Genomic DNA, 22,214 nt, shown 5'->3' on the forward strand with positions numbered 1-22,214 from the left:
GATGAGTTGGACTGCAGAGTGAAGGACAAGCAGCCAACAAGTGCTCAGCATATGTGGGAACTCCTTCAAGACTGCTGGAAAAGCATTCCAGGTGAAGCTGATTGAGAGAATGCTAAGTGTGTGCAAAGCTGTTAAAGGCAAAGGGAGGCTACTCTGAAGAATCTAAAATAGAAAATATACACTGCTGTTCAAAAGTTTGGGGTCACTTAGAAATGTCCTTGTTTTCCATGAAAACATGAAATTAGTTGCAAAATGAATAGGAAATGTAGTCAAGACATTGACACGTGTAATAAATACCATTTAAAATAACACAAGCATATTGCTATTACGTTGTTATAACTAACTTCTTTCAAAACAGGGTTTCTCACAAACTCATAAGCAGATACTGAGACCCACACACACCCAAGGACAGAGGGCTGGCACAGACCTTTCATAAACACTGATAAGGCCGGAAAGGCCTTGATCAAAAGGGTGCTTGGGTCTGCATTTCACGAGATAATGATTCACACACACACCCAAGGACAGAGGGCTGACGTAAACCTTTCATAAACACTGATTAAAACAGGAACATCTACGCACACACAAAATCTCCTGTTTTAGCTGAACATTTGGAAACACAGAACTTTTGCTGCAAGACTCAGAAGGATGACGCCCAGCTCATCAGGACCAATCTGAGAAGACAACAACCTGTCCAGAACCAACCAGAGGACCAGAACTTCCAGACTCAACCTACTTTCTGTGCTGTATAAAATGTCTATGCACTCTGTTATCTGGGCTTTTTCTGCTGGTTCCTTATGAGCTAAATGAACGAGTCCATATACGCTTGTACCAGATATCTTTACTCTTAAATTAAACTGTCGCTTGTCATACAATTTACCACCTTGTCTGAATCGATCCTTGACTGGCTCACCCTTCTCCATATCCCATTATCAACACACGGTTATAATTATTTTTAATTGAAATTGTGTCCATCAAACTTTGCTTTTGTCAAAGAATCCTCCATTTGCAGCAATTGCAGACTTGAGGCATTCTAGTTGTCAATTTGTTGAGGTAAGAGGGTCACGTATTGTTACCACTCCCTCTTCTAATTGGAAAAGCTGTTCAAAAGAGGACATTGTATTATTTTTTTTGTACTCCCTGACGAAGGCCATGCAGCCGAAACGCGACGGGTTTTTAAAACTTTGTTTCTATTGAACATGCAATACTAATAAAGGCATTTTAATTAATTATATGAAGAGTGCCTTGGTCCTCTCTTTTTGATGACCAATTTACCAAAGAGCACCTGTCTACCAAAATGTACTATTGTGTACCTTAGTAGCGCTTCCCTTCCTTCTTTCTACTAATGTAGCCTTGTTTAAATTTGACACTTCGCGGCCACCATTGTTTGACAGGTGACTGCAGTTTGGATTGAATTGTGGGTCTTCTCAACCCCACAAGTGATCAAAGTTCTTCACTCGCTCCCTCGAGCTAAATCGAAGGCCGAGGGGGTAACGTTAGTGAATTGGACCTCCACTTAAAATGGCAATTAAACTGCATCCGGTTTCGACGGGGACTCCCGGAGGGAAAGTAGCTAGCGCGAGGTTTGAGGTTAAAAATGTGTTTGGACCGCAGACTGATCTCGCTTCCTCCCATCTTTGAGGACATGTATTTCCTTTGCTAGAGCGGTTACTCGAATATCTTGTCAATGTAATAGACAATCTTTGTCATAAACCAGTGTTGGATTTTGCCGAGCATCTACGTCACACTACTTTTCTTCCCCTACTCGCACCAGGAACAGTGCTGAACGCTCGGCTCGGGGGAATCAAGCGAGCTAAACACGCCTTCCATTGCCGTGGTAGCCCCACTCCGTCTAGCTGAACTACTAGTAAATAACTACAGTGGGTTACCTCGTCGCCGTTACTTCATGGGTACGGTGTCGCGGTCGTTCATAGGCAAGCTAGTTAGCAGTATCATCCCTTCAGCGCTAGCTAGTAGCCACCTAACGTTAGCAGCTCAGTGTTGATTCCTTTGACTCTATCTACCGCTGACACTGGTGCAAATGAGTGAACCGGGGAAGAGTTTGCTTTCTTCCCCTACTTCTTCAGGGGGGCAACCTGCGGGGTCTGACACCTACAAAGGCTGGCTGTATAAATGGACTAACTACTTGAAGGGCTACCAACGCCGGTGGTTTGTCCTTAGCAACGGCCTTCTGTCATATCACAGGTAATTGCTAGCAGCTAGCTATGCTACCGTTAGAAAGCTAGTTAGAATGCTAGCTACGTTAATGCAAGCAAAGTCAAGTGCAGTTTAGAACCAATCCCACAGTGACTGTAATTTCTATAGACTGCTTGGCGTGCACAATTAATATAAATGCAGCAACGTTAACAGGTAACTTTAGAACTGCTGTAGTTGGACCAATATTACTCACCAAAACAAGTATGTTAAGATATTTGGCAATTGAGAACAGCATGCCATGATGAGCATCATCCCACAGTAAGGCAATTCTCTAGTCAGTCAATGACCAGGAATAAATGCTGAATGTGTGGGAGACAATTAGGCAAAAGCAGAAAAATAGAAACTTATCAGACTCCAAATGAATGAATATACACTCAGTGGACAGTTTATTAGGTACACCCATCTAGTACTTGGTCAGACCCCCCTTAGCCCCGAATAATTCAGGCTGTTCTGGAGTCAATGTTCAGGTGCACTGTGACGTTCAAACGTTGCTCAATTGGTATCAAGGGACTTCCCCATTACACCACCGCCACCAGCCTGTACTGTTGACACTAGGCAGGATGGTGCCATCGACTCATGCTGCTTATTCCAAATCCTGACTCTACCATCAGCATGAGGCAGTAGGGACTGGGATTCGTCGGACCAGGCAATGTTTTTCCACTCAATTGTCCAATGCTGGTGATCACATGCCCACTGGAGCCACGTCTTCTTGTTTTTAGCTGATAGGGGTGGAACTCGTTGTGGCCAACTGCTGCAATAACCCATCCATGACAAGGACTGATGAGTTGTGTGTTCCGAGATGCTGTTCTGCACACCAGTGTTGTACTGCGCCGTTATTTGCCTGTTTGTGGCCAGCCTGTTAGCTTGCACAATTCTTGCAATTTTCCTTCGACCTTTCTCAACAAGCTGTTTTTGCTCACAGGACTGCCGCTGACTGGATGATGTTTGTTTGTCGCACACTGTCGTGCGTGAAAAGCACAGGAGCCCGGCCGTTTCTGAGACACTGGAACCAGCGCGCCTTGCACCGACGATCATACCACGCTCTGTCGCTTAGGCCACTCATTTTGCCCATTCTAGCCATACTGTTCACATTTGTGAACAGGATGGTGTAACTAATAAACTGACCAATGAGTCTATATTTATGGTTGCTTATATGATGACATTTGCACATTTCATGTAGATAATTGTTATCAATGAAGCTTTGAATAATATTTTAGATGAGATTCCTATTGGAAGAGCTTTTTTTTTTGTGGGTGAGGGGTTATTTTACAGGAATGACTGTCAGCGCGTACGACACTGCATATCTATGTAACCTACGAGACCCACCTAGGTCGTTACATTTCATTATGATGTATAAGATGTCAGACAATATTTATCTGATGCTTTTAGAATGTGTGGTCCTCTGATTCAGTAACGGCCTTCACAGTTGTTAGGCACAGTTCCCTAAAACCAGTTAAGAGGGATGTCAGCCAGACTGTGTTATGCACTAATTGTGAGGTATTTGTCAGAGGTGTGTGTGTGTGGACACACTTGGACATCACCACTTTCCCCGGCTGCCCTACAGTCTCTGATGGGAATGCATGACTGCTTTGCCGTGTGTGTTTATGTAACTGAACTCTTGAGTACCAGCACAGAATAAAGAGTTAAATGCCCTGGCATAACCAACGCATTTACATTGCACTGACATGCACACACAGATACACTGCCAAGCACTCACATCAGCTATGCTCAAGTAGGTGCAGGTGTAACAAACCATGAGATACTGTACTCCTATGAAATATAAATAATTGCATGTGTGTGTGGCTGAATTTGTGTGGTGTGCATGTGTGTGTGGCATTTCTGGCTCTAGAACTAGATTTAGTCAGCAGACTCTTTTCCCTTGTCTCTGTGTGTGTTGGTGTGTGTGCGTCTCTGTGCATTAGGACTCAGGCAGAGATGGCCCACACTTGCCGTGGCACCATCTCCCTGACCACGGCACACATTGAGGTGGGTGACGCGTGCCACCTGGTGCTAACCAGTGGAGGGCGGAGCTACCACCTGAAGGCCACCTCAGATGGGGAGAGTCAGCGCTGGGTCTCTGCCCTCCAACAGGCTAAGGCCAACGCCAGTCACATGATGCACCAATCAGGTGAGAGACAGTGGAAAATTATATGTTTGAGTGGATTGGGATGTTTTTAAATGGGAGAGTGAGTGAAGAATGTTTATGACAACACTGATTTGTGACCCTTAGAATTATGAAAAAGTTATGCCGAAGTATTGAGACTAAGATATTTTACCTTTGGAGGTGAAAATGTATGTCCACAGGTTCTGTTTTTGGAATTTTCAAGGTTGGGCACCCGAGGTAAACAAATCGGATAATGTAGCATTCCGTGTCAAGGTTACCAGTGTCATTCATGCAATCAACCACAAGGTGGTGGACTTGCTCAATAAATGTTGACTGTTTATGACAAGTGTTCTTGTTTTCTCTATTTTACTAGGCAAGTCTGTTAAGAACAAATTCTTATCTTCAATGACGGCCTAGGAACATTGGGATAACTGCTTTGTTCATAGGCAGAACGACAGATCTGGACCTTGTCAGCTCAGGGATTTGAACTTGCAACCTTTCGGTTACTAGTCCAACGCTCTAACCACTAGGCTACCCTGCCGTATAATGAAACATTTGAATATAATTATTGTGGGGGTTGGTTCTGTTCTCTTAAAAATCTCCGATGGAGACACTCGCTTATCAGTCATTTCAACAAGCTATCATGTGGCTTTTTTGCTAATTGCATTGCTAAGAGTGGTCACTGCTCTGGTGTCCTTGAGAATACATTTTCTTGATTGAACTGTGTAGTTTTGAGCTGTCTCCACCGATTGCTGGTTTATGTCCAGTTCTCTGATTTGCACTTAGTGAGCTTGTGGAAAAGAGGGTGACTGCGAAGGATGGTGCAAGCGCACAGCTTGTAATGGCATCTCTCTCTCTCTCCTCTCTCTGCCCTACATCTAATTTCTATCTTCCCTCACACACTTGCTCTCTCTTTCCCCCCATACCCCTCCCTTTTTGAGTATGACGACAGCCAGAGTTGAATGAAGCGACCTTCCAGCATTTATACTCCTCCTCCCACTGCTATGGGGGGAGAGATGCTTCATATTTCCATTAAGACTATTTTCTCTCCATCTGCACTGTAGAGAAAGAGATTGAGTGCAGCTTCCTAATGAGTTTTCCTCTGTAAGTATTTATTACCTGCAATAACTATATTGAGGAAAGAATTGTCAAGTAAGCTATAGTGGAGGGGTAGGTGTGTGTATTTGTGAGTGGATTCATTCCCTGTGTGGTACTGTAAGGTGTTTTTGTCCTCATGGTAATTCACTTTGACCGTCAGTGGGGTAGACATATTTTGTGGGGTAGACTTAATTTATCAGCTGCACAATGTTATTTGGCATCTTTAATGTGTCCGCTTCTCTTTGCGGCAATGCTCAGTCAAAAATCTATCTTTGGCTCCTTACTGATTTGAACTGACCTAAATATGACAGATGGTGGTAAAACATGTAATGCACGTTTTTCTACAGATAGGATTTATGACTGATTTTCTCAGTGCTCTGCATTCATTCATTAGAGAGGGGTTGTGCCTCTGCTTCGTTCCACAGTACTCTTACCCTCTGGAGGGTTTGTCTGTGTATGCTTGTGTTTATGGACATGGGTTTAAACTTTAAAGTCATCTGTTTGTTTACTTAACCTTTATTTAACAGGTCAGTTAAGAACAAATTCTTACAGCCTGGCGAGTGGTGAGTCGGGGAAGTCAGTTGAGAAAAGATTCTTATGTACAATAACAGCTCGGCAAGTGGCTATGGTCAATGCGGCTAAACAGATGTAGCAAATGAAGCTACGCTAAGTCACTGAACAGCATTTGTTAGATCTGAGCCCATTTAGATGATTTTCCATTCGCCCATGGCTCAGAAACTGCTGAAACTACAGTAATATAGGACATTGGACACTTGTGGTGCAATAATAGTAAACATCATTCCTTTCGCAGAGCTGTGGATTTTAATTGAGTATTAGCCTCATGATCTCTGCTTTAATTCCCTGGTCTCTGAGATTGGGCACTGTTGGAAGAGTTGCCCCCATATTTAGGAGCTGTTATTGTTGTTGTGGTATTGTTTTGTACCAAGGGAAGTTAATCAGATTGGTGTGTGTGTGTGTGTGTGTGTGTGTGTGTGTGTGTGTGTGTGTGTGTGTGTGTGTGTGTGTGTGTGTGTGTGTGTGTGTGTGAGAGAGAGGGTGAAAGTGAGTGTATGGGCTATGTGTGTGTGATCTACTGATGATTATAACAGAGGTCTTCAGTAATTAGATTCTAGATGATAATAGATGGACACACCAGTTGTCTTAGATGATTGCAGCAGAGCAAGATGTTTTGCCGGCAACTTTAGCATGCCGCCAGCTTTTTGCTGACTTTCCTTTATATCTGAAAGGTATTGCCGGCAACAAAGCCTGTACTTTTATTTCCGCCTACCGACCTAGTCATAATTTTGGTAAGATGTTTAAAAGTCCCGCCAACCCATCAATATAAAGTATTCATACCCCTTGATTTACAGTGCCTTCAGAAAGTATTCATACCCCTTGACTTATGCAAATCTATTAAATTAAATACAGATATCTAATTTACATAAGTATTCACACTGCTGAATCAATACTTTGTAGAAGCACCTTTGGCAGCGAATACAGCTGTGAGTCTTTTTGGGTAAGTCTTTTTCCACACCTGGATTGTGCAACATTTGCCAATTATTATTTTCAGATTTCTTCAAGCTTTGTCGAATTGGTTGTTGATCATTGCTACACTACCATTTTCAGGTCTTGCCATATATTTTCAATTAGATTCAGTGGTGGAAAAAGTACCCAATTGTCATACTTGAGTAAAAGTAAAGATGCCTTATAAGAAAATTACTCAAGTAAAAGTGAAAGTCACCCAGTAAAATACTACTTCAGTAAGTAGTATACAAGTATTTGGTTTTAAATATACTTAAGTATCAAAAGTAAAAGTAATTGCTAAACTATACTATTAGTGTAAATCATTTCAAATGTCTTATATTAAGCAAACCAAACTATTCTATTTTTTTGTGTATGGGTGATTTAACAAGCGCATTCGTGAAAAAAAGCACTGTCGTTGCACCAATGTATACCTAACCATAAACATCAATGCCTTTCTTAAAATCAATACACAAGTATATATTTTTAAACCTGCATATTTAGTTAATATTGTCTGCTAACATGAATTTCTTTAAACTATGGAAATTGTCACTTTTCTTCCGTTCTGTGCAAGCAGAGTCAGGGTATATGCAGCAGTTTGGGCCGCCTTGCTCGTTGCGAACTGTGTGAAGACCATTTCTTCCTAACAAAGACCGTAATTAATTTGCCAGAATTTAACATAATTATGACATAACATTGAAGGTTGTGCAATGTAACAGCAATATTTAGACTTATGGATGCCACCTGTTAGATAAAATACGGAACGGTTCTGTATTTCACTGAAAGAATAAACGTTTTGTTTTCAATTATAGTTTACAGATTTGACCATATTAATGACCTAAGGCTCGTATTTCTGTGTGTTATTATATTATAATTAAGTCTATGATTTGATAGAGCAGTCGGACTGAGCGGTGGTAGTCAGCAGCAGGCTCGTAAGCAGCACTTTCGTGCATTTGCCAGCAGCTCTTCGCTGTGCTTCAAGCATTGTGCTGTTTAGGACTTCAAACCTATCAACTCCCAAGATTAGGTTGGCAGTACTAAAGTACCTATTAGAACATCCAATATTTAACTGTATATGAAATACAAATGGTATAGAGAGAAATAGTCCTATAATAACTACAACCTAAAACTTCTTACCTGGGAATATTGAAGACTCATGTTAAAAGGAACCACCAGCTTTCATATGTTCTCATGTTCTGAGTAAGGAACTTAAACGTTAGCTTTTTTTACATGGCACATATTGCACTTTTACTTCCTTCTCCAACACTTTGTTTTTGCATTATTTAAACCAAATTGAACATGTTTCATTATTTATTTTTAGACTAAATAGATTTTATTGATGTATTATATTAAGTTAAAATATGTGTTCATGCCTCCCGGGTGGCGCAGTGGTCTAGGGCACTGCATCGCAGTGCTAGCTGCGCCACAAGAGTCTCTGGGTTCGCGCCCAGGCTCTGTCGCAGCCGGCCGCGACCGGGAGGTCCGTGGGGCGACGCACAATTGGCATAGCGTCGTCCGGGTTAGGGAGGGTTTGGCTGGTAGGGATATCCTTGTCTCATCGCGCTCCAGCGACTCCTGTGGCGGGCCGGGCGCAGTGCGCGCTAAACCAAAGGGGCCAGGTACACGGTGTTTCCTCCGACACATTGGTGCGGCTGGCTTCCGGGTTGGAGGCGCGTTGTGTTAAGAAGCAGTGCGGCTTGGTTGGGTTGTGCTTCAGAGGACGCATGGCTTTTGACCTTCGTCTCTCCCGAGCCCGTACGGGAGTTGTAGCGATGAGACAAGATAGTAATTACTAGCGATTGGATACCACGAAAATTGGGGAGAAAATGGGATAAAATTAAACCAAAAAAACAACACAAAAAAACATGTGTTCATTCAGTATTGTTGTAATTGTCATTACAAATATATATATAAAAATCGGCCGATTAACCGGTATCAGCTTTTTTTGGTCCTCCAATAATCGGTATCGGCGTTGAAAAATCGTAATTGGTCGACCTCTAACTCAGACATCATTTACAAATGAAGCATTTGTGTTTAGTGAGTCCGCCAGATCCAAGCCAGTAGAGATGACCAGGGATGTTCTCATGATAAGTGTGTGAATTTGACCATTTTCCTGTCCTGCTAAGTCTTAAAAATTTACTTTTGGGTGTCAGGGAAAATATATGGAGTAAAAAGTAAATAATTGTCTTTAGAAAGTTGTCATAAATAGTCAAGTACAGAAACCCCAAAAAACTATTTAGGTAGTACTTTAAAGTATTTTTACTTAAATCTACTCAGTGCTGTAAAGTACTTAAGTCAGACTTATAACTCGGCCACACAGGAACATTCACTGTCTTCTTGGTAAGCAACTCCATTGTAGATTTGGCCTTGTGTTTTAGGTTATTGTCCTGCTGAAAGGTGAATTAATCTCCCAGTGTCTAGTGGAAAGCATACTAAATCAGGTTTTCCTCTAGGATTTTGCCTGTGCTTAGCTCCATTCTGTTTCTTTTTTATCCTGACAAACTCCCCAGTCCTTAATGATTACAAGCATACCCACAACATGATGCAGCCACCACTATGCTTAAAAATATGGAGACCCCTGGCGTCCTTCTTTTCACTCTGTCAATTAGGTTAGTATTGTGCAGTAACTACAATGTTGTTGATTCATCTTCAGTTTCCTCATCACAACCATTAAACTCTGTAACTGTTTTAAAATTACCATTGGCCTAATGGTGAAATCCCTGAGCAGTTTCCTTCTTCTCCTGCAACTGAGTTAGGAAGGACGCCTGACTGGGTGCATTGATACACCATCCAAAGCTTAATTAATAACATTATGGGGTATTGTTTGTAGATCAGTGACACAGAATCTCAATTTAATCCATTTGAAATTGAGGCTGTAACACAACAACATTTGGTAAAGTGAAGGGGTGGGAATACTTTCCGAAGGCACTGTAAGTGTCCACTCGTAACACCTTACAGTAGCTCACACCACCTGTCTCTCCTCTTTCCTTACTCCTTCTCCTGGCATCTTTCCTTTGCCCATCCCCATTGTGGGTTCCCTCTCCATCACCTGTAGGGGTGGATCACTGTCACACATGAGTCATTCAGATGTATGAGTCATGGCCATCTCTATCAATTATCTGCTGACATGTTTTCCTCTGACTCCCACATATGACAGATGATGATGTGTACTTAACGATTGCACAGACACAAACATACCATGCAGCCCTCCTCATCTCCTTCTACTGTGTAGCAGATATTACTAACAGTCAATTTAGGCTACATTATCACAGTCCATTTAGACTACATTATCACAGTCCATTTAGGCGACCTTATCACAGACATTTCCTAGGATGGGTGTGCTTCTATTCAGAGTCACAGGTTTGGTGACTATGGTAAAACAATTGTACACTGGTGTCATAGCAGCACCATGTAGAGCAGCTGTCAGCTGTGTGTGTGTGTGTGTGTGTGTGTGTGTGTGTGTGTGTGTGTGTGTGTGTGTGTGTGTGTGTGTGGTGTGTGTGTGTGTGTGTGTGTGTGTGTGTGTGAGAGAGAGAGGGTGAGGGATATCTCCTGGGTGCTCTTATCTGTCTCTCTCCCCATGTGCTGTAAATGTGTCATCGGACCACTGCAGATGTCTGAAGGAGTTTTCACTCTCTCTCATTTTAATCTTCTTCCCCTGAGAGCTCATAAATCCACTTTCCATTATTTTGTTTTTTTCTAATAACAGCATGGGAGTCCTTCACTGTTGTCTGGCGCTCCAAGGCTGCTCTGCCTGACACTGGTCTTGATTCAGACAACATGCCTGGGAGATTGTAGCTTATATATGCATGCATGTCACATGAAGCAGGCAAATGCAGAAGCTGATGGATTTGGCCCAGATCTGTGTTTTTACGGTAGGATCTACTCTAGGTATTTGTGATATTTACATTGTTTATTTTGACATTTACTTAACAACCACTGGATTAACACAACAGTAGTGTTTGAGTTTGGCAAAGTTCTGTCGATATGGAGATGAGTAGCCTAGATTTTATTTCTAGACAGCAAGGGCTGTTTATAATTTGAGTTGTTCTGATTTGGTGCTTTTGATGCCTCTGGCACCATGTAAAGTGTCAGGGTTTTACAATGTTGTTTTCTCTAGCGTTCCATCTTATCCAATGTCCTAGACTACCAGTGAACAGTAGGATTCAAGTTCTGAGGTGTCAATAATCTAGTCTACAGGGTAGGACTCCAGATTACTTTGTTGTTGTAGGATGCAGATGGCAAGGTTGTGGAGATCTAGGGGACCGTGGCGGGTGTTTCAGACACCAGGCTCCAGCAGCTCTGAGATGTCTGTAACACTGCTGCTCTCACTGAGAGACTTGTCTGTCTATTCTGCCTGTCCTCACTCTCTGAGCTCCTTAAAGTCCACATAATGATCGCACCCCAGGAATATGTGCCTCTGCTGGTATTGGTCGATTTATTTCCTCTTGCTGCCTCTCAGCTGCCTGTGACGGATGGTACCAACAAGGGGGAGGAGTGGAGGGAAGTGAAGTGCGTCATCGTTTTTCTCCCTCCGCTGCTAAAAATAACTCAGTCCTCCAATTGCTTGGGCCTGTGTTTCCACAGCGACCATAGAAATGTAATTCATAGCTTCCTGTTTGCGGGGGGGGGGGGTCACAACGGTGTATAGCGTTAATATCTCTCTTCCCGTCTCACACTCTCGATCTATTCCCATACATAACTTCACATCTCTGTAGTATCTCTCCATCTTTGTCTATCTCTTTGTCAGTGAGAAGTTATTGTTTTATCTCTGCCTGCATCACAACTATAATTGTCTACAGTATCTCTACCTCATCTTCTCGTCCATAATGGAAACTGTATGACCGTCCGAGGGCACGAAAGGAAATAACACATTCCGCCCTTCAAATCAATCATAATGTCTTCTCCACTTGCAGATTTATATAGTCAATGCTATTCTAAGAATATGGCTTTGTAAGCAAATGCCTGAATGAATGGAACAAATTCAGTGCTGCTCCCTCTAACCATCCCTACCACCCTCTGTCTGTACAGATGACTCTGGAGACGAGGCCCCCGTGCCCCAGCCTGACCGAGCCCTGACCCAGGGGGCTCTGAAGACCCTGGCCAGTAAGCTGGACGACCTGAGCACCTGCAACGAGCTAATCGGCAAACACGGCGCCGCCCTGCAGCGATCCCTCAGCGAGCTCGAGGACCTGCGCACGGCCACCGACGGCACCGACAAACTCAAGACTGTCAACGAGCGTGCCACACTCTTCCGCATCACCTCCAATGCTATGATCAATGTGAGGACTGACTCACTTTGCTAACACTTTGCTAACATTTCAGTACAACGCCTACTGGCTACTTCAATCGATTTTTTTTTTAGTATAACCAATGCTAGTAGTCATCCTACTGCTTTGATCAATACAACAATAAGAACTCTTAATGCCATGATCAATAGGAGTGTTTATTATATTGGACTGTGTGTTGTAGCTATGCTTTGTAACTTTAGAGGTGTCATTGATATATTGTACCCTCTGTGGCTGCCCTCTCCTCTGTATGGTCTCAGGCCTGTCGGGACTTCCTGGACGTAGCAGAGACACACAGCCGGAGGTGGCAGAGAGCCCTGCAATATGAGAGAGAACAGCGCCACCACCTGGAGGAGACTATTGAACAGCTAGCCAAGCAGCACAACAGCCTGGAGAGGGCCTGGAGAGAGGCTCCCAGCACACACCCAGGTCAGAGGCGCGCACACACACACACACACACACCAGTCTGTTCTCTCATATTTGATTAAGATTAGAAAACACTCAATGGTTTAAGCTCCTACCGTGAAGGTAGTTTGGTGCAGTTTATTGCTTGGTATGGATTGGAATCTCACAAGAAACTGTCCCTCTGGTCATCCCAGGCACTGCATTCATAGTGGGATGTCGCTGGTTTATCTTTCAGAATTTCATTTATTGTAGCATAAATGCACTCCGGTTTGAGAAATAAGATCTACACAAACAAAACACCCGAACTCAAACTGTAATTATCCTGTGTATCTGGCAGACGGAGGTGAGAGAACGCAGGAGGGGGACGCCAGTGATGAGAATGAAGACACAGAGTTCTTTGATGCCATGGAGGACTCCCCTGCCTTCATCACAGTGACCGCCTCTGACCACACCCAGCACAGGTCAGTCAGGGTCACTGGGATGAAACCCTGATGAAGGAAGCTTGCTGTTGAAACATGAGTCATTACATGTGTTGCATCGGATTCAGAACCAGAATTTTCCTCAGTCAGGGTCACTGACCTTATCTCTACTGATCATGGGGCCAAGTAGAGTTCATTCATATAGCTATGTAATATGACGACACTAGCATAATTCATTAGGCTTTATTATGTATAATGAATTAATTTGACTGTTTTGTGTAAATAGTAGTTATAGTGTGTTTGTGTTTCAGACGCTCCAGCAGTAACCAGAGTATCATGAGTGGAGGATTACCCAATAATGAATGGAGCCACAATGAGAATGTGAGTCTGCAGTCTTATGCTTTACCACCTCTTTACATACAGAGGTTTAGTAAACCATGGGCAAGGTTATCTTACCTTATTGCAGGGATCATCAACTAGATTCAGCCGCGGGACAATTTGTTTTTCATGAGTGGATGGTCGGGGGGCCGGAACCGAATTACAAATCATTTGTATTATTGTAGATTAACTGCAAATTAACCGCAAGAAGCCCAAACATATAAAATGTTTGATTAAAACCTATTAAATTTAAACCTTGCTTACATTTGTATACGGTCACATGTGTCTCTCTATTATGTGTGGGAATACGTTTTTTGCTCAGAAAACTTGGGGGGCCAAATAAAAGCATCCGTGGGACACCAGTTGGGGAACCCTTGCTTAGGGCCTCAGGGATTGTATGATACAATACTTTAGGGTGAAATAATATATCCTGTAATACCTCTGCTTACCTGATTAACCGTGGTTGACCATGTATGTGTTCCTCAGGACTCTGGCTCCAACAACGTGCAGCTGCGCAGAGTAAGACGGAGCCGCATCCCAAACAAACCCAACTACTCCCTCAACCTGTGGAGCATCATGAAGAACTGCATCGGCAAGGAGCTGTCCAAGATCCCCATGCCTGTAAGAGAAACGACAAGTGATTATATGGTCTGTACTAGTGTTTGTGTATTAAGCGCAGGACGCAACACCAACGTGTCTGCCTGCATCTGTGACCTCAGGTAAACTTCAACGAGCCCCTATCGATGCTGCAGCGTCTGACTGAGGATCTAGAGTACAGTGACCTGCTGGACCGGGCGTCTCGCTGCGAATCGTCCCTGGAGCAGATGTGCCTGGTGGCAGCCTTCTCTGTGTCCTCCTACTCCACCACCATCCACCGCACTGCCAAGCCCTTCAACCCCCTGCTGGGGGAGACCTACGAGCTGGACCGCCTGGACGACTTCGGCTACCGCTCCATCTGCGAGCAGGTCAGACACAACGAACACCCCGGCACACTCTCTCTCTGAAACATGTATGTCTAACATGCACAGAGACAAACAGTATGGCCCACGCACTACTGACGACGTCACCCTCCTCGTCCTGCTCTCTCAGGTCAGTCACCACCCCCCAGCCGCCGCCCACCATGTGACGTCACAGCGAGGCTGGACCCTGTGGCAGGAGATCACTATCGACAGCAAGTTCAGAGGGAAATACATCTCTGTAATGCCATTAGGTGAGCCGTGCATACCCAGTACATACATTGTCCTCCAATATGCACTAAATACTGGTTACATATACAGAATCATGTCACATAGCTATTTCAAATCCATCTTAATTAGATATTTTGTATAATGTTGTTTATTTGAATGATCTTTTTCTCTAGGCTGCATCCACCTGCAGTTCCACTCCAGTGGGAATCACTATGTGTGGGGCAAAGTCACCTCCACGGTGCACAACATCATAGTGGGCAAACTGTGGATTGACCAGGTGAGTGTCTCACATATTTAATATGTGTTTGTATATTTGTATACAGTCCATTTGTCCCTATTGTTTATATACAGATGTAGGATGGGGAAAAAATACCTATATTGTCACAGCTATGTAATCCTGCAGCAACATGATTTGAACATTTAGTCCTTAATGTTGCTTGATTGGTGGTTAGGCTATTGGCTGGCCAAAAGTAGGCTGCATAAGTGCAATACTCTTAATGTAACTGTGGGTTTTCAGTGAATTTCTGTAAAACACAAAGTTGTTCTGCATTTCCTGCGGCGCATGACAATTCTCAGCAACATAAGAGTGATCAAATGAAGTGCGGCACAGGAGGTTGGGGCAGCTTCACTGAGGAGGACGGTGTCGCAGTAATGACTGGGGTGAAATGGTATCGAATACATCAAACAAATCAAATGTATTTATAAAGCCCTTCTTACATCAGCTGATATCTCAAAGTGCTGTACAGAAACCCAGCCTAAAACCCCAAACAGCAAGCAATGCAGGTGTAGAAGCACGGTGGCTAGGAAAAACTCCCTAGAAAGGCCAGAACCTAGGAAGAAACCTAGAGAGGAACCAGGCTATGAGGGGTGGCCAGTCCTCTTCTGGTTGTGCCGGGTGGAGATTATAACAGAACGTGGCCAAAATGTTCAAATGTTCATAGATGACCAGCAGGGTCAAATAATAATAATCAAAGTTGTTGTCGAGGGTGCAACAGGTCAGCACCTCAGGAGTCAATGTCAGTTGGCTTTTCATAGCCGATCATTCAGAGTATCTCTACTGCTTCTGCTGTCTCTAGAGAGTTGAACATAGCAGGTCTAGGACAGGTAGCACGTCCGGTGAACAGGTCAGGGTTCCATAGCCGCAGGCAGAACAGCTGAAACTGGAGCAGCAGCACGGCCAGGTGGACTGGGGACAGCAATGAGTCATCAGGCCAGGTAGTCCTGAGGCATGGTCCTAGGGCTCAGGTCCTCCAATAGAGAGAGAAAGCAAGAAAGAGAGAGAATTAGAGAGAGCATACTTAAATTCACACAGGACACCGGATAAGATAGGATAAATACTCCAGATATAACAGACTGACCCTAGCACCCCCGACACATAAACTACTGCAGCATTAATTCTGGAGGCTGAGACAGGAGGGGTCGGGAGATACTGTGGCCCCATCCGACGATACCCCCAGACAGGGCCAAACAGGCAGGATATAACCCCACCCACTTTGCCAAAGCACAGCCCCCACACCACTAGAGGGATATCTCCAACCACCAAGTTACCATCCTGAGACAAGGCCGAGTATAGCCCACAAAGATTTCCGCCACGGCACAACCCAAGGGGGGGCGCCAACCCATACAGGAAGATCACGTCAGTGACTCAACCCACTCAAGTGACGCACCCCTCCTAGGGACGGCATGGAAGAGCACCAGTAAGCCAGTGACTCAGCCCCTGTAATAAGGTTAGAGGCAGATAATCCCAGTGGAGAGAGGGGAACCGGCCCTGCAGAGACAGCGACATGGTTTCGCATGTGTTTGATTCCATTTGCTTCATTCCGGACATTATTATGAGCTGTCCTCCCCTCAGCAGCCTCCTGTGGTGGGCGGTGTTGTAGAGAATCTACCTCACTCTGCTCTCTCTCATTATGTCTGCATGAATCATCAGGTCTCCATGTTTGCCAAAAACACAATCCAATCTGTTTTTTCCCATCTATCTATCTCCATCCCTCCCTGTCCTGCTTTGCTGTCCTCACTCTCAACATTGTCCCTCATGAGTAATGACACCAATAGTAATGATTATGATATATTGCTAATATTGATAAACCATAAGTATTTTGTAATCATATTGTTGACAGTGTGTAGATAATGCTGAAGCTAATTTCCACCAGGAGAATCATCAGGCTGTGGCATGGGATAAATAGCCTGTGTTTTTCTCTTTGTAGTCTGGGGACATTGAAATAGTCAACCACAGGACCAAGGACAGCTGCCACCTCAAGTTTGTCCCTTACAGTTATTTCTCCAGAGACCTCTCACGCAAGGTAAATCTATGGTTTTAGAAACAGAGGCAGTCCTTCCCACATCCTCAATGTTTCTTCCCTCCCTCTGATGTTGTGACTCCAGGTGACAGGTGTGGTAGCAGACAGCGAGGGCACGGCCCATCACATTCTGTCTGGGACCTGGGACGACAAGATGGAGAGCGCCAAGATAGTGGAGAGTAGCCGGGGATGTGGAGGGTCAGAGGGCAAACAGAAGACCCTCTATCAGACCCTCCAGCCCAAAGTGCTGTGGAAGAAATACCCTCTCCCGTAAGATCAGCCTGCCTGCATATTATCAAGTCAGCCTTAAGCATCTTAGCGACACTTCTTACTCCCATATCACTACCCGTCGCTACTTGCCCTCTCCCTCTCTGTCCATCCTATCTATCTGTCTCACCTCAGTGTTTTCTTTCCACTCCCCAGGGAGAATTCTGAGAACATGCACTTCTTCTCCTCCTTGGCCCTGACCCTGAACGAGCCTGAGGAGGGCGTGGCCCCGACTGACAGCCGCCTGAGGCCCGACCAACGGCTGATGGAGGCGGGGCTGTGGGACGAGGCCAACGCCCACAAACAGCGTTTGGAGGAACGACAGAGGCTGGAGAGGAGGAAGAGGGAGGCACAAGCAACACAGGTCCTGGAAGAAGGTGAGGAGGGTAGTGAAAGGACTTGATAAAGGACATCTCAAGAGAGATTACAGTATAGAAACTAGGAAGCAAAAGTGTGACAATTGCAATACAGTGTATGTCAGCAAGATGTTACCCATATGGAGTTACATATGTGTATGTTTGTGTCTCTGACTCCTTAGGCCAAGACATCGAGGGCTTCCAGCCACTGTGGTTTGAGAGGAGGACAGATGATTCAACGGGGGAGAGCACTTACGTGTACAGGGGTGGATACTGGGAGGCCAAAGACAGACAGGACTGGAGCCAATGCCCTGAGATCTTCTAAGGCTCCACCCCTGGGTCTGTGACATCACTGGAGGGCAGAGCTGAGGGAATAATGGACAAGCAGAGGGAGGGGTCCACATGCTGCAAACACATTGACATGTGGCCAACTCTTTTGTCAATGTGTGTGTGTTCCAGAAAGACGGAGGCCTCCGTGCCAAACTTCAAGAACATTCTCTGTCCCCTTCACCGACCAGTGTGTTTCCCAAGCATGGCCTCGTGTGTGTGTGTGTGTGTGTGTGTGTGTGTGTGTGTGTGTGTGTGTGTGTGTGTGTGTGTGCGCGTGACGCAACAGAGTAAGTTAGAGAGACAACCTATTTGAGATATTTTGATTAAGAGTTACAAAATAGATAGAGCTGTTGCATGGAAACCCATATTTATTTGAGGTGGTATGTCTAGTGGTGCCTAGCGCCCAATTGATCTGGTAATAAGGTAATAACTACCGTAAGTTTATAATATTATAGAATAATATTGGGACAATTGTATGGATAAGTGGGGAGGAAAGGGGGGAAAGTGAAAGAGGTTGTGTTTTGGTTCTAGTCTGTCCTGTTCGAGTCTGAGCAACTATCTCCAATATATACCAAGGGTACCAAACATTAGGAACACCTTCATAATATTGAGTTGCACCACCTTCTGCCCTCAGAACAGCCTCAATTCGTTGGGGCATGGACTACAATGTGTCAAGCGTTCCACAGGGATGCTGGCTCATGTTGACTCCAATGCTTCCCACAGTTGAGTCAAGTTGGCTGGATGTCCTTTGGGTGGTGGACCATTCTTGATACACACAGGAAACTGTTAAGCATGTAAAACCCAGCAGCATTGCAGTTCTTGACACACGCCAACCGGTGTGCCTGGCACCTACTACCATACCCTGTTCAAAGACACTTACATATTTTGTCTTGCACAATCACCCTCTGAATGGCACACATACACAAACCGTGTCTCAAGGCTTGAAAATCCTCCTTTAACCTGTCCTCCCTTTCAGCTACACTGATTTGAAGCAGATTTTCTTTTAGTTGACAGCAATAAGGGATCAAAGCATTCACCTGGATGCCGTGTCATGGAAAGAGCAGGTGTTCCTATTGTTTTGTATACTTTACATATCTATATGTAACTATGCATATCTATATGTAACATTGTGCAGTGCCAGTGTTTCCTTCCGTTGCAACAGCTAGGCACTCCCCAGATTTGTAACTTAACAGTGCATTTCTGCAGTGCATGAAACACCCATGTAGTGGACGCTGATATCACTGGACACTTTTGATCTGTACAGACCTCATCTCGGAAACCAAGAACTAAAGTCTTTACCAGTTATGTTACATGCGTCTTTCCATGAGTGATTAGTACAGACCAAAAACGGTAGGGGAATTTTTAGTATGTAAGAAGCTACCCACGATTATGATCATTCGTAAACGATATCGATTGTGTTCTAATGTCTTGATTTCTCAAATGTTGATGAGGGTGCATTATGAACAGACATAATGGTAAATCTTAACAAAATTGGTTAATGATTCCACCCTGTGCAATGAAATGTTTCAATGTCTTAAATATTTTTTTTAATATTAAGAAATCTTCTGAATTATACTATAGGATGTGTAATGTCGGGTTTCACAATGCAAAGGAGGTGTGTACTTCAATTATTACACATCTTTGTGTTTGACTGCAGGCATTTAAACATGCACCATCAATGAACTCAGATCAGTGTTGTGGCACCACTTGTAGCTAATGCATGGTTTAATGTGCTCATGCACTGCTGCCTAGTATTAATTAGGCATTAGCCTCAATAGTTGTTTCTAGACTTCATTCACAGAAGAACATCGTGTGAATTCACCTCTTGTGCCCTAGGTCTTCGGAAATTGACTTTTTTTTTGCTTGAACAAACACAAACTGTCTCAATGTGGTCTTTGTAAACACCCACAGTGTTATCAGAGATGGTCTATAATGTAGTAACCAGCTTTGGTGTCATGCAGTTCTCAACTCAAGACATGATGAGAAATAAATGAGACAAGTTGAAGACTCAAAAGCCAAGAGGAGATTTCCCCTGGGACAGTCTGTCTGATCTGGGCTAGCCAGTCTGATGGGGCTGCACACTCCACATTACTCGTTTGACGTCATTTTGGCTCTAGCACACATGTATTCAAGGTACCACTCAATAAAAGCAATTCAATCTAATTATGTGCACTTTATTGGCTTGCCAGATTTGTAATCATGATAAATGTTCGTCTTCAACTGACCTCAACCTGAGGATGAAAAATACTTTTTCTGTTTTTAATGTTGCTGCAGTTGCACTTACATCCAGCAGGTGCCGCTATAGCCTACATTTTAATATTGCTGATGTAATGCCATGTCCACTTAAAGTAAAAAGAAAAAAGCTTCATTCTGACATCGGGCTTGCATTGTCAAATGCCATGTAAGTATTCAAGCATACTATGGCTTGAAAGCAGATTGGTGTGGCGACAAGTGGTATTCAGGTGGTCTAATAACTCAAATACAATTATTGTGTTAGGCTATAGATATGATTAGAAAAATGAAAATGCATTGCAAACAGTGAATAGGTAATGCCTTGTTCACATGATACCATGATTTGAAATATCCTGGATGTACATACACAACCATAAGATGTTATATGCTTAATATGGCACAGAATTTAGGATGACATAACCTAGGATAACCTTAGTGAATGGAATATCCTAGTGTTCCTGTGTCTTCTTATAAAAGATCATTTTGGAATTAAGCATTACAGTGGCTTATCTGAACAATATCTGAGTGGTACCTTTATCTGAACAAATGTGAAAGTTTGCACAATTTGTTGCTGATCAGTCAACATACAGTCCTTTTGGCTGTTTTAAGGCGGTGGTGTCGTGCTCACTGGCAAGATAACATCTGTACTGTATTCTACACTGAGAACAGAATGTTCCAAACTGAGGCAGAGTATCATGCATTCTGTTTTTCACATACAACTCCTCACTAGGGGGTGGGAATGCAAGGTGCTGTGGTAAAGGGGGGAACAATCTCACTGTGATTTCTGTCCCATGTGCTATATTTGCATTGGTGGATTGTTTGTTTTTTAATACAATCAGTAGATCAACATTTGTTCACTGTGTACATTGAGTGCTCTGTTTAGGTTAATTCATATTTGTGCAGACATGTTTTATTAAGTGTTATATAAAAACAAACGCCTTTAGAGGAAGAAGTGTGCTGTATGTACTGACACTGCATAATAAAGTAACGCTTCTTATTCCTCTCAGTTGCATTTCAGTATGTGTTTCACTCTGCAGCTCCTCCGTACTCCTCTATCGGCAGGTTTCTAGGTGAGGCCTATTTCTATCTAGACATGTAGCAATATGGCCATAGACTGATATTTTATACTGTATCAGGGACCAACGTGGGCAACGCATAAGTGTCAAAGATATAAGTTGGATAGCCCTAAGAGGCAAGCAAAGCAAGTAAGCTGTGAGTGTGTGATGTTTTATGTAGTTTTTACCTTAGCTTAGCCTACTGTAAAAGGTTTTATGAGCTCTTGTCCAGGCTAAGGTAATATTTTCTTTGTTACTGTCCCAGTAAACAAAGAGAGGGTGATTGTTTTATCAGACTGTGGCTGCTGGTGTGGCCATACGTTGGGGGGTAGGAAAAAAGGATAAAAGTGGAACATGTTTTGAGTGAATATGGAGTGGTGGATCACACAGAACTTTTGGAAGAGTTACAGAAGGAAATTGAATGTGAGGAGAGTGAGGATGAATGAACTGCGGTGGAAGGTTCGGTGAAGACTGTCGAATTTGAGCCTTGTCCTGATGATGATGATTCTGATCATCAGAGTAGTGCAGAAGGTGTCGTATGCGGACGAAGTGCAGAGAGTAGTAGAGGAAGGTCGGTCCAGGGTGAGGTATCCTTAGTCCCTGTGAGTAGGCCAAGGCCAATAGAGAGTGATAGGAATAACATGTGCTTCATTAAGGTTGTTGTTTTGGCGTTCATGGCCATGGTTGTCAATTGTACAGCAGGAATGGAACGTTAATCACAGAGGATAGATATTGTGGTGGCAGCTGCAGAGAAGTACTTTGCCATACGAGATTTTACTGCAATAGAGTTATCAGACGTTTGAACTATAGTGTCCCGCCCTCCCAGGCTGCAGGCCTGGAGTAAGATCAGATAGGGCCAAAGTAGAGTAATAATGGTGAGGTTGTAATGGGTGCAGGGATAGTTGGTAGGGCAATTTTTTCACAAAGTGTAATGAATTCATACTACAGAATAGTAGGCTGATGCACAGTCAATACTGTAGGTGGCGGCAGAAGAATATATATATATTTTTTTACCTTTATTCAGTTAAGCACAAATTTGTATTTACAATGACGGCCTACC

The 22,214-nt window shown here is 43.7% G+C and overlaps 1 protein-coding gene across 3 annotated transcripts; it reads left to right on the forward strand.

The window, feature by feature from the left end:
- Window positions 1–1,411: 1,411 nt before the first annotated feature.
- LOC129864023 (oxysterol-binding protein 2-like) lies at window positions 1,412–20,030 on the forward strand. 3 transcript variants are annotated; one of them, XM_055936559.1, is made up of 14 exons: window positions 1,412–2,202; window positions 4,137–4,342; window positions 11,969–12,219; window positions 12,486–12,654; window positions 12,968–13,091; window positions 13,361–13,430; window positions 13,914–14,048; window positions 14,147–14,392; window positions 14,517–14,637; window positions 14,788–14,891; window positions 16,822–16,917; window positions 17,000–17,184; window positions 17,338–17,558; window positions 17,720–20,030. In XM_055936559.1, exons 1-14 carry the CDS (start codon window positions 2,039–2,041, stop codon window positions 17,860–17,862), a joined length of 2,235 nt encoding a protein of 744 aa, XP_055792534.1. In that variant the 5' UTR covers window positions 1,412–2,038; the 3' UTR covers window positions 17,863–20,030. The 3 variants fall into 3 exon arrangements, with proteins under 3 accessions (XP_055792534.1, XP_055792535.1, XP_055792536.1); XM_055936560.1 differs by having other exon boundaries at window positions 2,112–2,202; window positions 3,137–4,342; XM_055936561.1 differs by lacking the exons at window positions 1,412–2,202; window positions 4,137–4,342 and adding an exon at window positions 10,722–10,812.
- The last annotated feature ends 2,184 nt before the right edge of the window (window positions 20,031–22,214 follow it).

This window comes from Salvelinus fontinalis, chromosome 10 (assembly GCF_029448725.1).
Source record: "Salvelinus fontinalis isolate EN_2023a chromosome 10, ASM2944872v1, whole genome shotgun sequence".
Lineage (NCBI taxonomy): Eukaryota > Metazoa > Chordata > Actinopteri > Salmoniformes > Salmonidae > Salvelinus > Salvelinus fontinalis.

Bases quoted from the DNA above. Each gene is read 5' to 3' on its own strand.
- LOC129864023 (XM_055936559.1), top strand. From the start codon at position 2,039: ATGAGTGAACCGGGGAAGAGTTTGCTTTCTTCCCCTACTTCTTCAGGG. The intron at 2,203-4,136 runs GTAATTGCTAGC...TCTGTGCATTAG, and splicing joins GGCCTTCTGTCATATCACAG to GACTCAGGCAGAGATGGCCC. The intron at 13,092-13,360 runs GTCAGTCAGGGT...TTTGTGTTTCAG, and splicing joins TCTGACCACACCCAGCACAG to ACGCTCCAGCAGTAACCAGA.